The 21026-nt window shown below is 41.0% G+C and overlaps 1 protein-coding gene across 2 annotated transcripts in view; it reads left to right on the top strand.

Annotated features, from left to right (window-relative positions):
• Positions 1-222: 222 nt before the first annotated feature.
• The window catches only part of PPA2 (inorganic pyrophosphatase 2), a 42025-nt gene continuing 21221 nt past the window's right edge, over positions 223-21026 (top strand). The window contains exons 1-7 of one of the 2 annotated variants that reach the window (XM_054064948.1): positions 223-437; positions 3365-3429; positions 5118-5162; positions 14973-15026; positions 17066-17185; positions 19533-19619; positions 20854-20980. In XM_054064948.1, the coding sequence (XP_053920923.1) occupies positions 263-437; positions 3365-3429; positions 5118-5162; positions 14973-15026; positions 17066-17185; positions 19533-19619; positions 20854-20980 (673 nt within the window). In that variant the 5' untranslated portion in view covers positions 223-262. The remainder of the gene's footprint in view (positions 438-3364; positions 3430-5117; positions 5163-14972; positions 15027-17065; positions 17186-19532; positions 19620-20853; positions 20981-21026) is intronic. The other variant, XM_054064949.1, reaches the window with a different exon arrangement.

Here is a 21026-nt window from a genome sequence, read left to right as displayed (position 1 = left end):
GAAAACACTATCTGAAAGAAAACACGCTGTCAGAGGGACATTCTGCCTAACTTGCCTCCCACAAATCCAGTTAGATGGCGCTTAGCTCCACCTCAGCTTAAAATCAAAGGTATTGCACCTGTAACAGTAACTACTTCCCGCGGGGGGCGGGGGGGAGGCACCATCGCGCGAGCGCCGGCGAGAGCTTGACAGGGGGAGGGGGAAGGCGCGTCCACCGCCGCCATCATGCGCGCGCACGTCGCGTCTTGGCGCCTCCGCCGCCATGATGCGCGCGCTCACAGCGCGGGTCTGTGCCGGAGGCGCGGGCGCCGCCGCCGCCATGATGCGCGCGCCGTGGCTGCTGGTGGCGGCGCGGGGGCGCGGCCTGGTCGCCATGGCCCGCTACGGCACGGAGCCGCGGGGGCGGCCCAACTCGCCCGATTACCGCCTCTACTTTAGTAAGTAAGCAAGCAGCCACCCTCCACCACCGTGGGGCTCGGTAAAAACCCCGCGGGGGGGGGGGAAGTGGAGGAGGGAGCGGCGGCGGCTCCTCCCGCGCCGGGCCGTGTCGTCTCCCCCGAGGCCGCCGCCCCTGGTTCTGTGCGGGAAGCGCGGGGTTCTCTGGTAGATCCGCGTCCCCGGGCGTGCGGGACCCGTTCGGCGCTGGGTGAGGGCCCATCGCTGCCTCCTGGAACGCCACGGCGAGGGGAGGCTTCTCGGAACAGCCCAGCGAGGGGAACGGTGCTGTCTGGTTGGTGCCGGTGGTTTACGTTTTTGGCCCATTGACTTACAAGACTAATGCTGACGTGTGCTGGTGTGAGAGGACCGGAGGCGCCGTGTACCCTGTCAGCACGTCCCTTGGATTCAGTCCCCAGGGGCTGCCAGCGCGGGAGCTCTTCTGGAGAAAGTCACGTTAGTTAGTGGGAATAAGCAGCCTACCACTCAACTTTGTTTTATTTGAGAGGAGGATCTGGGAGCTAAGCGAAGTCACCGTTTACTGTGAATAGAGGTGAGAGCAGCGGACCTTGTGATTTGTGTTAACACCTTAGCGTCATAGAATCGTTTGGATTGGAAGGGACCTTAAAGATCATCCAGTTCCAACCTCACTGCCATGGGCAGGGACACCTCCCAGCAGACCAGGCTGCCCAAGGCCCCATCCATCCTGGACTTGAACACCTCCAGGGGTGGGGCACCCACAGCTTCCCTGGGCAACCTGTGCCAGTATCTCACCACTCTTATGATGAAGATATTCTTCCTTATGTCAAGCCTAAATCTGCCCCTCCCCACTGTATACACATTCCCCCTCGTTCTGTTGCTACAAGCCTTTGTGAACAGTCCCTTTCCAGCTTTCTCGTAGGTCCCTTTCAGGTACTAGAAGGTTGCACCTTATATTCACAGAATCATCTTCTGGAAAAAGTCATGTTAATTAGTGGAAATAAGCAGCCTACCACTAAACTTTATTTTATTTGGGAGGAAGGTCTGGGAGGTTTCCAGGAGTTGCAAAAACAGTCACTGTGTACTCCTTTTTGCTGAGGTGGTCAAAGTACAGTCCAAAGCTAAGTGAAGTTCCCTTTTACTGTGAATAAAGGTGAGAGCAGAGGACAAACTCCTTGTGGTTTGTGTTAACACCTTATATTAATAGAATCATTTGGATTGGAAGGAACCTTAAAGAGCATCCAGTTCCAACCACCCTGTGATGGGCAGAGACACATCCCACTAGACCAGGCTGCCCAAGGCTACATCCAGCCTGGCCTTGAACACCTCCAGGGATGGGGCATCCACAACTCCCCTGGACAACCTGTTCCAGTGTCTCACCACTCTCATCGTGAAGAAATTCTTCCTTATATTTAATCTAAATCTGCCCCTCTCCAGTTTATACCCATTCCCCCTCATGCTATCACTGCAAGTCTTTGTAAAAAATATTGTTGCTGTTTCTGTTTTGATGCAGTACTTGGTCTCTTAGTATGTTGAAAAGTTTCTGAGTAGTTTGAGAAGCATAAACGCTCTGCAGTGAAATTTGTTCCTTTCTGCAGTGGGAGCATGGCTGAAGTGCAGATTGATCCCCCATTAAATAATGTCCAGTTGCGCTGGCTTCCAGGCTAGTGCTTAATTTCCAGGGCCTGAGCCATTATCCAGTTATTATTTTATTCTCTTGATAAACATGGGCCTACACAAGGTCCTACATCTGTGTCAGGGCAATCTGTGGTTTCAATACAGGATGGCAGATGACGTGTTTGAGAGCAGCCTTATGGAGAAGGACTTGGAGGTGCTGGTCAATGAGAAGGTTGGTGTGATCAGCAGTGCGTGCTCTCAGCCCAGAAGGCCAACCATATCCTGGGCTGCATGAAAACAAGTGTTGCCAGCAGGTTGAGGGACATGGTTCTCCCCCTCTGCTCTGCTCCCGTGAGACCCCACCTCGCATACTGTGTTGAGTTCTGGAATCCCCAACATAAGAAGGATATGGAACTGTTGGAACAGGTCCAGAGGAGGGCCATGAAGATGATCAGAGGACTGGAACCCCACTGCTATGAAGACAGGCAGAGAGAGGTGGGCTTGTACAGCTTGGAGAAGAGAAGGCTCTAGGAGCACCTTATAGTGGCCTTCTGGTACCTGAAGGGGCTACAGGAAAGCCGAGGAGGGACTTTTTACGGAGGCATGTAGTGATAGGACGAAGGGGAATGGCTTTAAATTGGAAGGGGGCAGATTTAGACTGGGCACAAGGAAGAAATTGTTCACGATGAGGGTGCTGAGGCACTGGCACAGGTTGCCCAGGGAAGCTGTGGATGCCCCATCCCTGGGGATGTTCAAGGCCAGGTTGGATGGGGCGTTGGGCGGCCTGGGCTGGTGGGAGGTTTCCCTGCCCATGGCAGGGGGTTGGAACTGGATTGTTTTTAAGGTTCCTTCCAACCCAAACCATTGTATGATTCTATGATTTTGTAGTCATGAAAGTTGGTTTATTAGAAATACAGTGAAGTCATAAGAACAGCATTGCTAGAGACCCTCATGGATTCACTTATTACTCATGGAAATTAGGTTCCCTTGGTATTTTTCTCTGCATTAGTGGTTGTGTATTGCTAGGAAGGAGAAGAAAAGAGAATAAAAAGATCTTCACGTCTTTATATAGCTTGTATTGCCAGATAGTCAGAAGTGTGGTATTGAATATAAAAGCAATATTTCTGATTCTAATGAATTCTTCCTTGTCAAATAATCAAATTCCTTGTCCTATGTCTACGTTATCTTTTAGTCTTTGGAATTAAACTTAAAGTGTAACTGATGCATTGTTGTGGCGCATCATACATTCCTGGAAGGCGTAATTCTCAGCAATACCAACATCTTGTGGCATATCTTTAGATTTGTAATGCTACTTCTTTGTTTTGTTTTTCAGAGAATGCAGATGGCAAATATATTTCCCCATTTCATGACATTCCACTGTTTGCTGGATCTAAAGAGGTATGTATTTATGCCTTCAAACACAATTAATTTCAAAATTGTAACAATTTTATTTTTATTCTTTAGGTAAAAATGCGTTTTTTAAAAGCAATTAACAGACAAACGAGTAGCACCAGGAAAGACCGTTTTAGACCGGACTGGTTCTTTATGTAATACAGGCACAATAGCTCTCATAGATTTTCTCTGCTGTGTTCAGTAACTTGCAGTGAAGTGTAATGATTACTGTGTAGACAAGCCTGAAGGTCTCTTTAACTTTCCAAAGACTGAGGGCAAGGGGAACCCTCGCTGTATCTTGTTCTCTTCTGTGTTAAAGGTTTGTGTTTATGCCTTCTTGAATTTATTTCCTACTGTTACTGTTTTTAAAGTGGCATTTTTCTACATCCGCAATTAAAAGTGTGCATTTCCTTGCAGTAGATGTACAGCACACACTTCTTTAACTTGTGGTGTATTTCTTTAATTCCCAAAAGTGGCATTATAATTGGAAGGCAGCAGTAATGCCCAAGAGAGAAGTGGTAATCGCACCTTTGGAGAATTACCAGACGTGAGGTGCAGCTGAACACTTTCACGTCTTGTTAGCTACACTCCCTGGAGTTTCATTATAGCAATAATGAAACGCCTGGATTATGTGTCACTGTTGGGAACTGCCAGTCTTTGGTTTAAGCTTAGGTTTGCTTATTATGATATGCTTGTTACACAAACAGCTTGGGAGGGTTTAATCCATTTTCTTGATTTGTTGCTGTTGATCTATGGATGATACGAAGTCTGAGGAAGGTCAGCAGTTGTTGCATGTTCAGATTGAGACTTCTGAACTAATGAACCAATCTCTTATTTAAAATAAGAGACTAAAAATACGCATGGAACCTTTTTGATCAGCAGACCCCAAGCAATGGAAGAGGTGAGTCTCTTTCACAGAGTCATTACTAAGATGCTCTGTTCAGTGGGTGCTGTTGCTGGAAAAGCAATTGGCATATTCAGCACATGTTCCCTGGAGGCCTTGCTGTCCATGCATCTAGAGTTTAAGGTTTGGAGGGGTGGATTCTAGTCTGTGATTTTTCTGTTGGTTAAGTTATAGTACAGTGATGTCTGATCAGCATGGAGAGGCTTTCATTTTGGTGCATGAGCAATGAAACAATATTCTGCATGACACAGGGGCCTGACGGGGAGGGGAGAAAGGGAATAATTGTGAGATGTCTGTGTTAATTTTGCCTGTGTTACTTTTACAAGACGACAGTTTAAGGAATTGTATGTTATGTTCTTGCCCTCCCATGGTATAAGCTTTGTGGACTTCTTTTTGTGGTGGACAACTCCAGCCTTATTTTCCATACTGGTTTTGTGGTTTTGGGTTTTTTTTTTTTATCTTTTTAAATTGAACAGAAGGTTGACTTTGTGTTTTTCATCAGTTGAGGACAGGTGTAAATTGCTGCTTACATTTTTTAATGGCTATGAGAAAGTGAATGTGTCCTTGTACATTTTTACCTTCCTCATTTAACATCTGGAAGATTGTAATTTCACAGTGGAAGAGGACTGAGTACTTACTTTTAAGTTTAGGTCTTAGTGTTCACAAAGGGGTTGTGTTGAAGATATGCTCACAGTTGCATTGAAAACTACTGTTGTTTGTATTTATGTGAATGCAGTTTTGCTCTCTTAATGTTCTTTATACACTTACATACTTCACTCTTTCCTTACAGGATAAAGAGATTCCTGCAAAGAGGTCCAGGACTACTGGAAGTGAGGTACTGCTAAGCTTTTTTTTTTCTAATATTCCTCTTTAATAGTCCCTCTATTTCCTTCGCTGTTCTGCAAAGTGAATTTGCTTTCACTGAATATAGTTGACATATCTTGAAATGCAAATCTTTTAGGAGGAGAAAGCTTAAAGAGATTTAATATTCTCCTCTTTGAGTGGGCCAGAAATGTCAGCATTCTTTTATTCATCAAGATGTTCTCAAAGCCAAACACTTTCATACCACTCTTTGAAAGGTTCATTATGAGTACTGCAGCATAAATGTGTTATCTTTTTTGCTGTTCCATTCAGAAACATTTGCAAAAAAAAAACTTCCATTAATGAAATATTCACTCTGTCTGTGGGCAATCTTTGGTATATATGCAAGACTTTAGAAATCCTATGTATGTTAGAGCAGAAATTAGACCTTGTATATGCTTTCTAGAACTGAGGTATGTTGTTTTCTGTACTCCTCTGGGAAGCCCAAGGAGAGAAAAATGACATCTGCTAATGGTTTAGCATTAACCAGCACTGAAGTTAAGCCTAACAGAAGCCAAAAAACCCATGGAAAGTCTGCAGGCTTTTTCTGTGAAACAAGATTTCTTTATATAAGTGTCTTTTTTTGAAAAACACAGCATTTTTTGCAGTGCTTTCTCCAGCATAGGAGTACCTAAAAATTAGTGGAAGACGTGAAAGAAAAAAAATGAAATAAAACATGCATTAAGGCCATGACGAGTCTTTGTTTGTGTGTCCCCCAGCCTTTATCTTAATATCTGTTTGGCCAGTCATATGGCAAAACTGTAACTATCCATTTAATGTGAAAAAACTTTCCTAACTGGGTTTTGATAGTTTTGCAATTAGTGTGTGGTACACTGTTCTGCTGTACACCAGCCGCCACACAATCCTGTATTATGTAATTTGTGTCCCTTTGCTCTGTGATTCATTCAAGCTGCAATGTCCACGTAAGACTTTTAAGGTTTCCTGTTGAGTGGTGCTTTTTTAGGTACTATTTGGTAAAATTAGAATCATGCCTGAAAGATAAGTTACAAGTATGTGCCAGTAGTATTTCTCAAAAATCATTGTCCTTCAATGTGAATTCTTAATTAATGCCCTTCTGGAAGTTAAGTATTCTGTTTCTTACCTGCTTTTGAATACTGTGACAATACATGCTAGTTGCAAAGATGGAAAGCTTGTTTTATGCAGTGTCTAAAACTGCATTTATCTGTGTAGTGAGAAGTACGATAGCTTATTGAAACCCCTGTTTCTAGTACCCTCTTTCTGATCTCTGGATCAGCCTATGGAGCAGGGTGAAAAAAGCCAGTGGGGCTGAGCAGCTTTTCCCTCCTGGGCCAGCGTAGATTCCAGAGCTGCTTCATGTAACTCCTGCTATGGGGGAGCCTCTGGATTGTAGTTTAGTAGAACTACAGACAATGAGCAAAGGCAAATGTACATTCCAGTCATGGGCTTCTGATGCAAGTGAGCAAACAAACGTGCAGGCCATAAGCTTCCCAAACATGCTTGGTCCTTATTTAGATGGTGAAATGTGAGGATGCATGTCGTTTAGAAAACCCTTTTTCATCTTCATCTTGGAGAGCTGGGGAGAAGGGAGAAAATAGAGGGATCCTTGTATTCAGGAAAGCAGTTTCTTCTTACACTGGGCTCTTCAGGAGCTTTCCTCACCCTGGCCTGGTAAGAAATGCATTCCTGTGTGTTTATATTTAGAGAAACATAGCTTAATCAGGGAATGAAGGGAAAAGGATATATTTAATATCATGTACTGATTTCTAAAAACCTTTGAAGCATGCTATTCCTTACTCTTGTCTAGGGACACAAAGGCTAATATTCATAGTATCCTACTATAGTTAGGGTTGGAAGAGACCTTAAAGATCCATCTAGTTTCAAACCCCCTGCCATGGGCAAGGACGTCCCGCGAAATCAGGCTGCCCAAGGCTCCATCCAGCCTGGCCTTGAAGACCTCCAGGGATGGGGCATCCACAACCTCCCTGGGCAACCTGTTCCAGTGTCTCACCACTCTCATGGTGAAGAAATTCTTCCTAATGTCCAGTCTAAATCTGTCCCTCTCCAGTTTATACCCATTCCCCCTGGTCCTATCCCCACAAGCCTTTATGAATAGCCCCTCTCCGGCTTTCCTATAGACCCCCTTCAGGTACTGGAAGGTCACTATAATACCTGGTTGCTGTTCATATGTGGTGTTCAGTTGATCTTTGCACTGAATTTGGCCAGAATTCAAAGGTGATAGTTCCTCTTGCCCTGGAAACACAGTGGCATCTTTAAAATGTGTACTTTTAGGATGGCAGTTATTTGTTGCTCTCCACAAGGGCAAGCCCTCTCAAGAGTGTGTTCAGTTGTGCTGAACTCGTGTTCATTGGACGGCAGTATAGCTATTGAAAATGATGATAATTCTGTGTAAGTCTCTCCAGTCTGTCTAATCTACTTTAAGTTGTTGTTGGCATTCCTGATGCCAGAAAAGGTTTCAAAATCGAGGAGTTTCAGCTTTCACCATTCATGGGATAGGGGAATACACATCGTGCAAGTCTCTGTTAGCTATGTTGCAGTGTTTGCTTGTAGTGCTAAAGGAAACACTGTGGTATTCCTGTATGTTCTCAGTAGTGCAGCCATTTCTTGCAACGTTTTAGACCTTCCCAAATCTCAATTAAATTTAGCTTTGCAGTCGCTATTGCCAACAGATCTTTTTGCTTTCACAAATGTTTTTTTGGCTGTTTGAAAACTAGACTGAAATTATTTTGAGATGGAAACTGTGCTGGAAAAAATCATATTCGGCTTCAATCTCAAAATTATTACCAGCTCGCAGTTTGAACCTTTGCTTCTTCTTAAGCATTGCAAGCACTCAGAATCCACTCCTGCACAGGTAAATCTCTGTGAAAGGTATCAAAAGTTTCACATGTCTGTCTGGAAGAGTGGTTGTTCCTGCTGTGGTTACAGTCGAAACTGTCAGAGGCTGATTGCTGAAATATGGTCTTCCATGTCTAGTAGGAAGAAGGTTTGAAGGGGTCATAGTTTTCTTTTTGAGACAAATGTGACATGTTGCTTCCCTGCAGCAGTGAAAGTGTTTCTAATCTTCTTGTCATTGTATGTTTTCATAAAGTATTCACATGTCATCTCATTCAGAGGACCCAGGTGTTCTTGAATACAAGGTTTTTTTTAAAGTGTTGGCCTTGGTGAGGAATCTGTCCAAGCCTGTAGAGATTATAGTCCTCTAACTTGAAGACACCCACAAGATCATTTGAAAAAAAAGAATACAAGGAAAGAAACAAGACAGCTTTTGTTTTGTTGCATCCTGTGCGTTGCACAGTTCTGGAATGGCCTTATAGACTTGAGTTGAATTCCTTCTGTTGGGCAAAAACTTATGATAAATTAACTAGTCAGGTGAGATATTGGGGGTCATCAGAGTGGTCATATAGTCTGAACAGGAGATCTGATAGAGGACCTCATGCTTGGAACAGTATTCAGAGCTGGTGTCAGAGTTGTCAAATGCTAAAGTCAATATGTTTCATAAGAAGGGAAAAGCTGTCATCATTTCCATGCAGCATAGGTGCAAACTTTGTACTGATTTTGTATTCTGTTTAAACTACAGCCTCTTTAACCTCTTTTGGTCACGTTAGACATTTTTTCAGCATATGTGACCTGGCCTGTAGTGTGTCCCGTGTGTTTGTTCAGAGATTTGTGTTCCAAATTTTAGATTATCTGTGAAGCTGTCATCCTGTTGCATGAACTTTCCCAGCCTTTTCCTCTTTTACAGTAACTGTAAGCTTTGCTCTGTGTTCTTGTAGATTAACAAATACTGAGAATAGAAGTACTCTTCACTCAGCATTCCAGTTAAAATATACTGGAGTAGAGCTGGCTTACTGAGAAAATTGCATCAGTGATTTGTTAGAGCTTTACTTCAAATAAATAGTTCCTTAAACTTGAGAAAGTCAGTGTTTCACTTTCATTCATGTCATGGTTGTACACTGAGTAGTTTTGCAGGTGAACATGCCCAGGAACTAGTTTATCAGAGAATCATGTCTGCAACCACTTTTGGGATACCTGTGGGTAAAAACTTAGACAGTGTTGGTGATTCCGTTTTTTACTGTAAGGCGAGGGAAGCACGCTAGGAAGAGGCTGCAGGCACTTTGTGTTTATTCTGGGCTCTGCATGCTGTTTTCCTTATGTGGCATGTTAATTTATATTGGAAGATTTCCATTCACTTCTCATTTAGATACAATATATTTGGTCTGCAGATGTTGCTGGCATCTGTTTTGTTGTTTTCATTGGCAAATACCTTGTAGCAAATGTTACATTGGGAATGCTTGTAACACAGTACTCATTTTATAAGCAAGTCTCTCTGCATTTATTTCTGGTTATATGTCATGACAGTCCTTATTTCTTTTTTCCTTTTCCTTTTTCTTTTTTTTTTTTCCCTTTTAAACATCATCTTTTGTTCACACTGCAGCTGGACTGCAGCTCATCTTTTTCATTCTTCTTAGTCATCAGGTGTGTGCTGCTGTGTTGTTGATGGCTGATGAGAATCCCTGGAAGATTGCAAATGAGCAGACAGAAAATAATGGAAATGATAGCTGCTTCTTCTTTTGTCTTGTAAGCTCAGAGCTTTTCAGCGAGGAAGGGTCAGTAGCCCCTAAATGCTTCTTCTAATGCTTTCAGTTTTTTCTTTTTTTTGAGAACTCTACTATAAAAAAAACGCCTAAAGTAATTTTAATCTTTAGCATATCTCTTTTGCTGTCATGCAAGGGTGATGGCGAATTGCAAACAGCCTTAAAAAGTGGTGATGTTTGTCATTTTATGAAATTATACTTCATAAAAGACTGTGCCTATTGTTTTGTGACTTTCCTTGCTCTGCATAGGTTGCTCCGCTTCTGCTTCAAATTAGCTGAACCTTCAGCATTGAGCTTTAGGTGTTGCAGTCCTTCTGCAAAATCAAACCTATTCAAAACCATTTCTTCAAATGCACCAGCTAAGGAACTGTGGAAGCTGTGGAAAAGAAATAGTTGAACAAGAAAGAGAAAGTTAGGCAAGGGAAAAATTGTTTAATAGGGGTGTGTTGGAGTTCAGAAGGGGAGGCTGTAAAAAATTGTATCAGAAATGTGCTAATTATTTTTTTTTCCTTCCTATGATATTTAGGTTTGTAGTAACACACCCTGATCAAAATGAGTTCTCTTCTGTAAGAATCTGTACAGCTAGCAGTTCCTTTTGGCCGTTGGTCTTAGTGGAGAGTGCTGACTCACAGTTTACCTGGGTACAACAGTCTGTATTTTTCTTGTTTTTCTCAACAGTTGCTGTAGAGAATCATAAAATCGTTTGGTTGGGAAAAGACCTTTGAGATCTTCGAGTCCAACTGTACCTGTCCACTACTAAACTATATCCCTGAGCACCTCATCTGTCTGTCTTTTAAATACTTCCAGGGCTGGGGACTTAACCACTCCACTGGGCAGCCTGTTCCAATGCTTGATAAGTCTTCCAGTGAAAACATTTTTCCTGGTATCTAATCTGAAACTCCTCTGGTGCAACTTGAGGCCATTCCCTCTCATCCTATGACTAGTTACTTGGTAGAAGAGACCAGCACCCACCCTGCTACAACCTCCTTTCAGGCAGTTGTAGACAGCAATAAGGTCTCCCCTCAGCCTCCTTTTCTTCAGTCTAAACAACCCCAGTTCCCTCAGCCGCTCCTCGTAAGACTTGTTCTCCAACGACTTTAGCTTCATTGCCCTTCGCTGGATGTGCTCCAGGATCTCAGTGTCTTCGTAGTGAGGGGCCCAAAACTGAACATGTTATAAATGTATTGAAGTATATCTGGTTTTCTTATTTCGAAAAACCAAAAACTCTTCCTCTTTTGTGTCTGAAAGACATTTTTGCTTGTCTTGGCAAAACTGGTATCATGACACATTAAAAATGATGTTCAACTGAAATGGAATGCAGTAAGTTGCCAAGCAGTGTTAGAGAAAACACCCCAATAAAGCAAACACATCCTACGTGAGTTCACGTGTAATGTACTTAGTGTGTAGTTCTTAGGAAATAAAGGATATCATTTAAACATGGTGTTTGGTTCTTCTGATGTCATTTTCTGCTGATTTTCATACCCACTTCTAGGAATTAGGACATGCACTTTTGACTTCTCCGTGTTGAGCAAGTGGATTTGTTTTACCCCACCACCTCTTCAAGGTGTAACAGAGCATAAGTACAAATGTCTGTCTCATGTTCACATTAACCCAAAGTCAAACAAGATACTTGATACTCTCTGTGGAAAAGTCCCTCTGAGCTCTGTCAGGTCACTTCCCCTGGTGGATGGGTTCTGTCTGTTTTTCTGAATCTAGGAAACTGTTTCCTCCTTTTCTCTTGCATGACTTGCAGTCTGAGAGACTATCCTGAAGAAAGTGTCAGCTAGCAGAGTTTACATGAGGCTAGCCTGTAGGAACTGCTCTATCTGGTCTGTTGTACAGTCTGCTGTCGTGAAGTGGTGGCCTTTCTGCTTTAGGCACTTGCAGACCTGGGTTAAATCTAGGCTGCAGCAAGCAGTGATCTCCTTGGCATAGGCTGACTGCTGTCATACTGAGGCAGTTTAAATGGTAAAACTTTCCAAAGCAATAGTTACCATTTAGTGAGAGATAGTTTTTCTTTCTGTCAAATGGGCAGTTGAAACAATCTCACCATTACTTGAGGGGGAAGAAGTGCTCACTTGGGGTTTGGTGAGGTGGAATTTTTTGTCTACTGGTTTAGAATAAAGATAAAAATACCAGCTACCAGATGCGTTCACTGTCCAAAACTAACGACTGAATGGCATATGCAGATGGTAATCTGTGAAGACAGTTGGTGTCCCACACTTTTATTTCTGTTTGAAGCTGAGGCAGAGGGGGTTTTGCAGCAGGGAATGGGGGAGAACGCTCATGGTCTGAAGGAATAAGTGCTAGGTCTGGGAAAATAAGAGTGACGAAAAAATTCCTGGGCCACATTTAGGCAGGAAGGGAAACAAGATAGGAAAGAGGAGACACAAATCCCTAAACAATCAGAGGAGTATACTTCTAACTTTGCATCAGTCAAACTATCTAGTATGTCCTCTCCTTTCCACACCAATGAATCCCATCTGATCATTGTAAAAATGTGATTGCCCTATAAATAAAACTTTTTTTTATTTTTAACAGTATGCACTGCATGAAGTTATTAATCTCCTGTAAATGCTTGTGGCAGCTTAGCATTAGAGAGAGTACTTTTGGGGATTTTTTTGCATATGAATTAGTTTGTCAGGCTGTCAGATTTAAGACTCTTGACAATTCACGTTTGACTGATGCCACAAATTATGAAGACCTAGTCTTAGAGCTGAGTTAAATCCAAGTGATTTTTTTTGTTGAGAGCAGCATTGTATTCATTTCAGTCCAGTTGTTGTTCATCCCTGAGAGTTGTTTTGGTGAAGACCTGGAGTAATTCCTGACCAATTAAAGCTCAAACCTAGGATTTACACACTACTGAAGCCGTTGTATTGGACATGGTCAAAAGTGTACAGTTGCATATAAACAAAAAAACCACAGGATTGTGGTGAAGGGGAAGACATCCTGTATAATTCCAGGAGTAGTTTGTAAGTTTTTACCTGTAGCTACCAGTCAGAACAATTCTTTGTCCTGCTTGGTAGGTCCATAAGAGTTTTTTGTCAGCACTGGCTTTCATGCTGTATATTTCTTTTTTCCAAGAGTTTTGTAGATGCATGTTCAGACTTTCTTTTGCTCCTTTCCAACTCTTCCCTTGCCTCCTGCTGTGTGTATGTTGCTTTGTTCTGTCTGCTTCTTTAGCATTGACATCTTTGAGGTCTCTTTCTGATTACTTCTCTGCTTTTTCCATTCTTATATACCTAATGTGTACTTCATGAAACTGAAACCGATCTGAAGCACCTTTTTTTTTTCCTTTTCTTTTATTTGGTTATGACCTGATTGGGGAAAGTGATTCCGTATGAGATGCCAGTGATTGTAGGATGGGCTAGTACTTAGATGGTGAATTTAATTTAAATTTAGAGGGAATTTACTGTCAGGATTGTGCGTAACTTATGATGTTGTGAAAGAAATGTTGAATGACAGTTAGATTTTCCTTTGCTTTCTTGATTTCCACATGCCAGGTTTGTTTGGGAGAAGATCATAGAACTATTGGAATTACTCTAACTAGACTGTGACATTTATTTGTTTGTTGCAGCTGCAGAATACTGGGAGCAGAAATACAAATATTTGAGAGTCCACTGGAGCCATGATTGCATTGTAGTTGAAGAGTCAGTACAATACTTCACTTGATTTAACTTCTTAATTTCTTCAGAATCATACTTTGTCCTTCCCAAACTGTTGTGATTTTTAATATCAATGCAAGTTTTCTTTGTCTATGAAGAGGTCCCAGGCAATGTGATATTTTGGAGTTATTTTAGTCATCTAGGAGAAAAGAGGTGGTAGACATTACTGGGTGATTTGGTCTGGTTGCCCATTTTGATTTATACTCTACTCCTTGGTAGTGCTTAACTGACAGTTCCGGAGAAAGAAGCCTTATAACAGTACACAGAGAGCTTTTCAAACCCTTGGAAAATGTCACTGCAACCTCCTCAGTAAGAAGAGCATAGATTACATATTTTTCTTAGAATCACAGAGTCATTTAGGTTGAAAAAAAAGTGTTAAGATAATCGAGTTGTACTGTAAACCTGATACTGCCAAGTCCACCACTAAACCATGTCCCTAAGCACCACATTTCCATATCGTTTAAATACCTCCAGGGATGGTAACTGCACCACTTCCCTGGGTAGCCTGTATCAATGCTTGATAACCCTTTCAGTGAAGACATTTTTCCTATTAACCAGTCTAGACCTTCCCTGGCACAACTTCAGGCCACTTCCTCTCATGCTACTGCTTGTAACTTGGGAGAAAGAAACCAGCACCCACCTCACTACAACCTCCTTTTGAGTAGCTGCAGAGGTGATAAGGTCTTCCCCTCAGTCTCCTCTTCTCCTGACTAAACAGCCCCAGTTCCTTCAGCCAACTCATGCTCCAGACCCTTCACCAGCTTCATTGCCCTTCTTTGGACAGGCTCCAGCACATCTGTGTCTTTCTTGTAGTGAGGGGCCCAGAACAGGGCTTCTAAAACCATGAGACTTTACATGTTTTAAGTTTAGTCCCGCCACGCCCTCCTTCTTAAAGCAATTTTCACTTTTATTTCTATTGGGAAGAAGGCTAATGCAAACACGAAGCGTCTGTGTCCATGTCCTTCCTTAACCATTACTTTTGGATTCATTTTGCCTCACTTCAACATTTGATTGAGAATCATAAATGTCAGTGGTTGTTGCATTTATATGGTTTTTGAACAAAATGAACGAGACCAAAGAGGAGGGCCTGAAGAAGTAAGTCCTCAGAGGTAAAAAACAAAAAAAATTTTGTCCTTTCTAGTGCTTGAGGGAAGCTGACTTTGTCCTGTAGAAACATCCAGTCCTGTTTGACTAGTAAGCTGAACTGCTGCCTTGAGGCAAACCATCCTATGGACTTTCTGAACATTTTGTGAAGAGCAAGATAGATAAGGGGAATAAAAAACTTCATGTGGATTTCCTCTACTTGTACTTGTTCATATTCACAGATGAGTTGGGTAGGGAAGCTGTAAACCAAGGAGTTTAAATATCATTGTGCGGAACTGAACAAATTGTATTTAGTGTAAAAGCAGCTGGAACATGGAGGTGTGATGTATGTTGCTGCTGAATACAGACTATTTGTCTTATTTTAAATATTAATTGAGGAGTGGACTCTATTTTCAGTTCTGTCATTCTTTTTTGTTTTAGGCCCTGTTTAATATGATTGTAGAAGTGCCTCGTTGGACGAATGCAAAAATGGAGGTAATTAAGAAAAATACATTGATTATATAGATATTTATGAAAGTTATGACAGTGCAGTGGCTTCCAGTAGTCAGAGTTTAATCAGAGTGTGGATTACTCTTCACACGTAACATTTTCTCTGTTAAAAAATTAATTGGAAGTTGTGTATACAGACATTTCCCTTGTGATTATCAAAAGTGTTGAGGTTCTAATTTTGCTTCCCTTTCACTGAGTACTGCTTTTTGACAGCACTGACTGCAGAGCGCAGCATACCTGCAAGAGTCCTAGAGTACTGGCTTGCAGGAATTTGTCTAACATCTAATCTTACTTCTGCTTGCTCTTAATGCTTTCCACTCAGATGATTTATTTTTTTCCATTTCTGCTGTGTGATCTGCTAGGCCAAATCATGATGAAATGCAAATGAAAAAGCATTTCTTTGTGGCACAAAACTTGGGAACCTCACTGATTGAAAGGATCTGCAGGGAGATATTTTAGAAGTAGAGCCTAGTGAGTTGCTCCTCTGCAGTTACAGTAGAGCAGCTGACCAGTGCTTCATCTGTAGTGATCGTGAAAGGACAGATCTCACCAGCATATGTCATATCTTCCTGAATGTTTATATGAAGTTTAGGGATGCTTCCTGGGTGCTTTTAAGTTTGTGGTTGAACTACTAGCAATTTTGGTTATTAAAAATAACACCAAAGATCCTTCCAGCTTGTTATTTCATGATTTTTTTTTCTCCTTTCCATGATGCTGGAAAATCATTTGATCTATGCTTACCGCTGCAGTTGTTACGCTGCAAGCAGGGTTGTCTTGGTATATTTACCATCACCTTGTATATTAAGGTGATGATTTATTGTAGAAGCTGAGTTCTCTTTTGCAGAATTTTCCTTTGACTATGCTATTTGAATTCATTCTGTAAAGTTCAAGTTGCTCTCTCTCCCCTTCTCTCAGCCTGTCATGTCAAGGGTAGAAAAGTTTGCTGCCCTGTTAGGTTCAGAAGTCAGTGGATTTAGACTTTCCTGGTTTGATAGAGGAGACTAGAAGCATGTAGAATAGAGTGTGAAACAAGAACATGTGAGCCTAGATCTCAGCTCTTTGGGAGGTTTTACTTGTGGAATAAGTGCATGCTGTTGACAGATTGCTGTGGTTCAGAAAGGTGGAATTCCTTTAAGATGGTTTTGGTGATGGTCCCTTAGGCAAATCATAAGGTTATTGTAAAAGGAATATAGATTAAGGACTGTGTGCTTATGCACACGAGGTGAGCCAGTGTGTACTCATAGCCTGTGACAAATGTGATGCCATTCAGATGAGTGTTCGTAAGCAAGAGCCAGGCTTATATGGCTTTGTGGTGTGGAGTGTCAAAAGGACAGTTACGGTGAGTTAGCTGATGTATAGTAGGTAACTTATATGGCAGTGGGGGTTTTTTTGAGATTTTGGGGAGAATGAGGACAACAGTAAACTGTTCAACTTTAATTACCTCAGTCCTTCTGTGATTGCTTCTTTGGGAATAAGAATGCCATCTTCTAATGCTTGCATAACGTGTTCCAAATCTTTGTGAAGTTGGCGTTTTGTGACAATACAGAACTTATCCTTACTAAAAATCATTTGTATGCAGAGAGGTGATGGAGAGAAGGGACGTATGTGATAGGAGAGCAATGAATGGGGGTGGGAAGATGAAACATTTACCCTGGTGCTGTCAAACCCTCTGTTGTCTGAAGAACTTGTGCCACCATTTATATGTCTGTTGAACTTGTACTGTAAACTGCAAGTGCAGTTCTTTTCAGTATTTATATTTGATCATGACAATCTCCTTATAAATTTATGACTTTCTCTTCTACGTTAATTTTCTGCTTGCATGCTTCACAATGTTATTTAAAACCTTGATAAGATACTTTTTGAACATGACTCTTGAGAGTTAGAGAGAGACCGTCATACTTTTAATACTTCTCAAACCACAAGCACATTGTCCCAGATGGAGCTTTCTGACTGGTTGGGGACAGAATGAATTGCTTTCCGCTTTACTATTCCCTCTTTCTCTCTCTTTTTCACAATCTGCTTAGATTGCCACTGAGGAGCCGTTGAATCCGATTAAACAAGATATAAAGAAAGGCAAGCTTCGATATGTGGCAAATATCTTTCCTCACAAGGGTTATATATGGAATTACGGTGCACTCCCACAGGTAACATTTTTGTTATAATGGTGAAAGTTTTCTGTCTTCTGTGTAAATTGCCTTGTAAATCCTGGGTACTGTCTGAATGCAAATCAGTTGCAAGAGGAATGTTTCTTTTTGATACATTTGTAAATTAGGATTTTTATGTTGAGCTTTATTGTGTCCATAAATTTTGTTCAAAATTTGGATGTCAGTGTAAACATGTGCTGTATTTCAGGAAGGAGTTAAATGATCAAGAAATCTCAAATCTTTAATCTGTGCCGCTGTAGTATGGTGACAGAATTAAACTCTCATGGTCTACCATTCAAGAATACTTTGTCAAATAGCCCTTTTCTGCTTAAAAAAGGCATTTTTAATATTACTAATTTAGGATTTTCATGCATCACAACATAAATTTTAATTCGTATATCTTAATATCTTTAACAAAGAGGATCGAAAGGGCTGTTCTATTTTAGATTAAACCTCAATTGCCTTAGTTAACTTTTCTCTGAACTGTGAAACTTTACTGATCATGACACATTAAAAACTTGGAGCCTTGAGAAGGCCAATAATGGCTGAAATTTTGAGCATAGTGGAAGGTTTTAAACTGTTTTCCTTTCAGAGAATAACATGCTGGAGTTAAGTTCGTACAGAAGAACATGATGGAGCTAGAAAAGAGTAATTTATTTTCTGTACACTTAACTGTATAAGCAATGGAAGTTTACTTCTGAAAATCTGCTTAAGTATTTTGTCCGTGAAGAGGAGATACCAGGCAGGTGCTGAAGTTCTTATCTAGTCAGCAGTCTCAGTAGAAAAAGTCTCCAAGTAGGTATAGTTGGGAACCAGCAATTCCATTTAATGTTTTGAAATTCGTGTGTGCCCCTTAATATAAAGCCAAAATTAAAATTTGAGTATTTCCCTGCACAAAGTGCATTATTTTGAACTGATGACGCTTTCCCTGGGAGAAATGTTCAGCGTTCTTTGTTACCTTGTGAGTCAGAGAGGACTGGAGGTAATTGTCACTTTTATTTTCTGTAATAACTTTTAAATACCGGTTGGATCTTTACACCTTCAATTGTTGAAGCCTAGATGACACTCCAGATTCCTGCTAGCAGCTGTAACAAACAAAATCTGGTTGATTGTCTCCATTATCACAAAAGGATTTTTCATCACGATCAGCAGTTGCTGGAAGTTCAGCCCTAGTGTATGGCTTAAAGATATGTATTTGTGGCTGCTGTTTTATGCTGTGGAACAGAGAAATAAAGGATAGTGGTAGGAGTATAATTATCACAGGAGTTGCTGTACTGTCCAGAGAACAATCCCATTGCTAGCAAGCTTTCCTTTTAACATATGGGTGGAGGAGTGCAGCTGGGCAGCAGAATAATACCGGTATAACGCAGCCTTAAATAAAAAGCACTTTGGAAGAGTATTGGAAAAACAAGTTTTAAATCGAAATTCTCTCTTGATTCCACTTCAGCAGTTTTTTGGTAATGATTCTGCTGCCTAAGCACTTGAGCATTTGCTTTTCACAATTTTGCTTTTTAGTATCAATCGAGTTCTCAAGAACAAGTTTGATGTGGAGGTTTGACAGTCTAGCCTCTTGGGCAGAAAAAAGTTTCTAAGAACTTTTCAGTGTAACTTCATAAATTCTTACCAGGAAAACTTCTCAACTTTAGCATAAGTTACTCCTTATTAGCCAGCAGGAGACAAAATGAGTACTGGTCTGATAATGAAGTTGTTTTAACTTGGTTGTGATTCTGTGCTTGTTCAGAGCTCAGAGCAGGGGTTTGGACTTGCCTTCTGGAGAAGCTTCTTTAGTCTTAAGCTGCTGTCTGTTCTTGGGAATGTACACATCTCAAAATACTCAGAAAAGTTTCATACCTAAATCTGAAAACTTTAAAAAAGCTGATTTAGTGCTGACAAATCCATACTTAAGAGCTTGGTTAGCTCAAAGCCTAGATGTTTTTGAAAGCAACTTAAGTTTGTACCATGGTATAAAAAGAAAATAGTAAGAATGTGATTGTAGGATTCTAGTTAAATTCCACAACCACTAGTAACCAGAAAAACACATATTTAGGGTCCTCTGTTGCTGTAATCACTGCAGTTTTATAGTGCACCTGCTGAGGCACAGATGCGGTTAATACTTCAGTTACTATCTTCTCAGTAATCCTCATGCTGCTTGTCCTGAATACAAGGACTAGATACTCACAGTCTACTGGCTGTCTATTTGTTTTGTTTCTTCGTTTCACATTGAGCAAGACTTTTCTCAGAAAGCTGATGTTTCTATTGATGTTTTTATTACTCTTAGTAATTTAGTGATTAGATGAATTGTAATTGCAGATCAACTGGTAACTGATCATTCTCTTTCTTTTGACAGACCTGGGAAGATCCAAAGCATACCGATAACATTACAGGATGTTGTGGGGATAATGATCCTATTGATGTTTGTGAAATAGGTTCAAAGGTTTGTCTTTATCAGGATTCATTTAACTTACCAAGGTTAATTTAATAATTTGGTGATAACTTTTGGAAGAGAAAAGCAGATGGAAAATAAGAAAAGAAGGTAGTAGTCTCAGGAGATGACAAAAGTATGACTAGAGGATCGGAGGACAGAATAGGTAAGAAAGCAGTGGATTTATAAAAAGGAGAATAAAAGTAGGATTTAGTAAAGTCCGTGTACTGGATAAAAGGGAAAATAAGAAAATACCACCCTGAAGTTCTGTGGCTGGTCAGTGAGTTTTGGGTGAAGGAGGAGATCTTTGAGGAAGGAAAAGATTTCTTTTTTCCCTTTTAGCAGTACTGGAGCTGGGAATAGGTTTCTTAAAGATGAGGAACTATGGCTTCCATCATGCACATAAAATTACAACATCAGACACACAAAGGAGGTAGGTTGGAGTTTTCTCATGGGTGCAAACAGAAGTAGATCCCTCTTCTTGTGAGGAGAAGACAGAAACTTGTTGCAGTGTTGCAGCATTATGACATATGGAATGGGTGGATGAAAAAGAGGTGGGAATTAGTGGGAATAGTGTAATTGTTTAGTTTACTGAAAGAAAATTCTACATATCTGAGAACAGCAAAGGACGGAGTAATCCTCCATGGTAGCAAAGATGGGGTTATGAAACAGATGGATTTGGAAAAGGGATCCCTTGGGGTATTTTAGGTAAGGAGAAAAGTAGCTTTATTTGAGTAAAGGAATCTAAGTCTGGATTTCAAGGGATCCTGAAAGGATTATAAAGTGAATATTATCTGGTATGGAGAAGGTTCCCAAGAAAATGCAAGAAGTAGTTGTGCTGATGTTTCTGGCGAATGGTGTGTATTTTTATGAGTATTTTGGAATCTAAAAGAAGGAGTAGCCAAGAGACTGATTAAGACCAAGAGCTGAGAAAGTACTGAGTTAAGAGACAAAAGAGAAAAAAATGAGATATTTTTGACTTGCGGTTTGGGGTGAAGATCGAGAAGGTGTGGGGGAAGTAGAGTAGAAGAGGAGGAGAAATTTCCTAGCTTGTGTTGTCTATTTAGGTGCTGACTCGACAATTGAGGGTTGAAGAATAGCAGTGGTGGGAAATAGGCTGAGTTAGCAGATCTATCTTGCAGTTCTCTCAGCTGCTGGTCAAAAATGTAGTAAAACTATTTTGTCCATAACGTAAAAGAGAAGTTCCATGTTTTCCAAATCTTTGTGAGATTATGTTCTTTTTCAGATTCGTTCTTCTGGTGAGATTGTTCAGGTGAAGGTCTTGGGTGTTTTAGCTCTTGTTGATGAAGGAGAGACAGATTGGAAGATAATTGCTATCAGTGTGGATGATCCAGAAGCTCAGAAAATCCATGGCAAGTATTTTTATCTTAATGCGAATTATGTCAGCAGCTTGCACAG

This window comes from Cuculus canorus, chromosome 4, assembly GCF_017976375.1.
Source record: "Cuculus canorus isolate bCucCan1 chromosome 4, bCucCan1.pri, whole genome shotgun sequence".
Classification (NCBI taxonomy): domain Eukaryota; kingdom Metazoa; phylum Chordata; class Aves; order Cuculiformes; family Cuculidae; genus Cuculus; species Cuculus canorus.
This window is presented reverse-complemented; position numbering and strand designations above follow the sequence as displayed.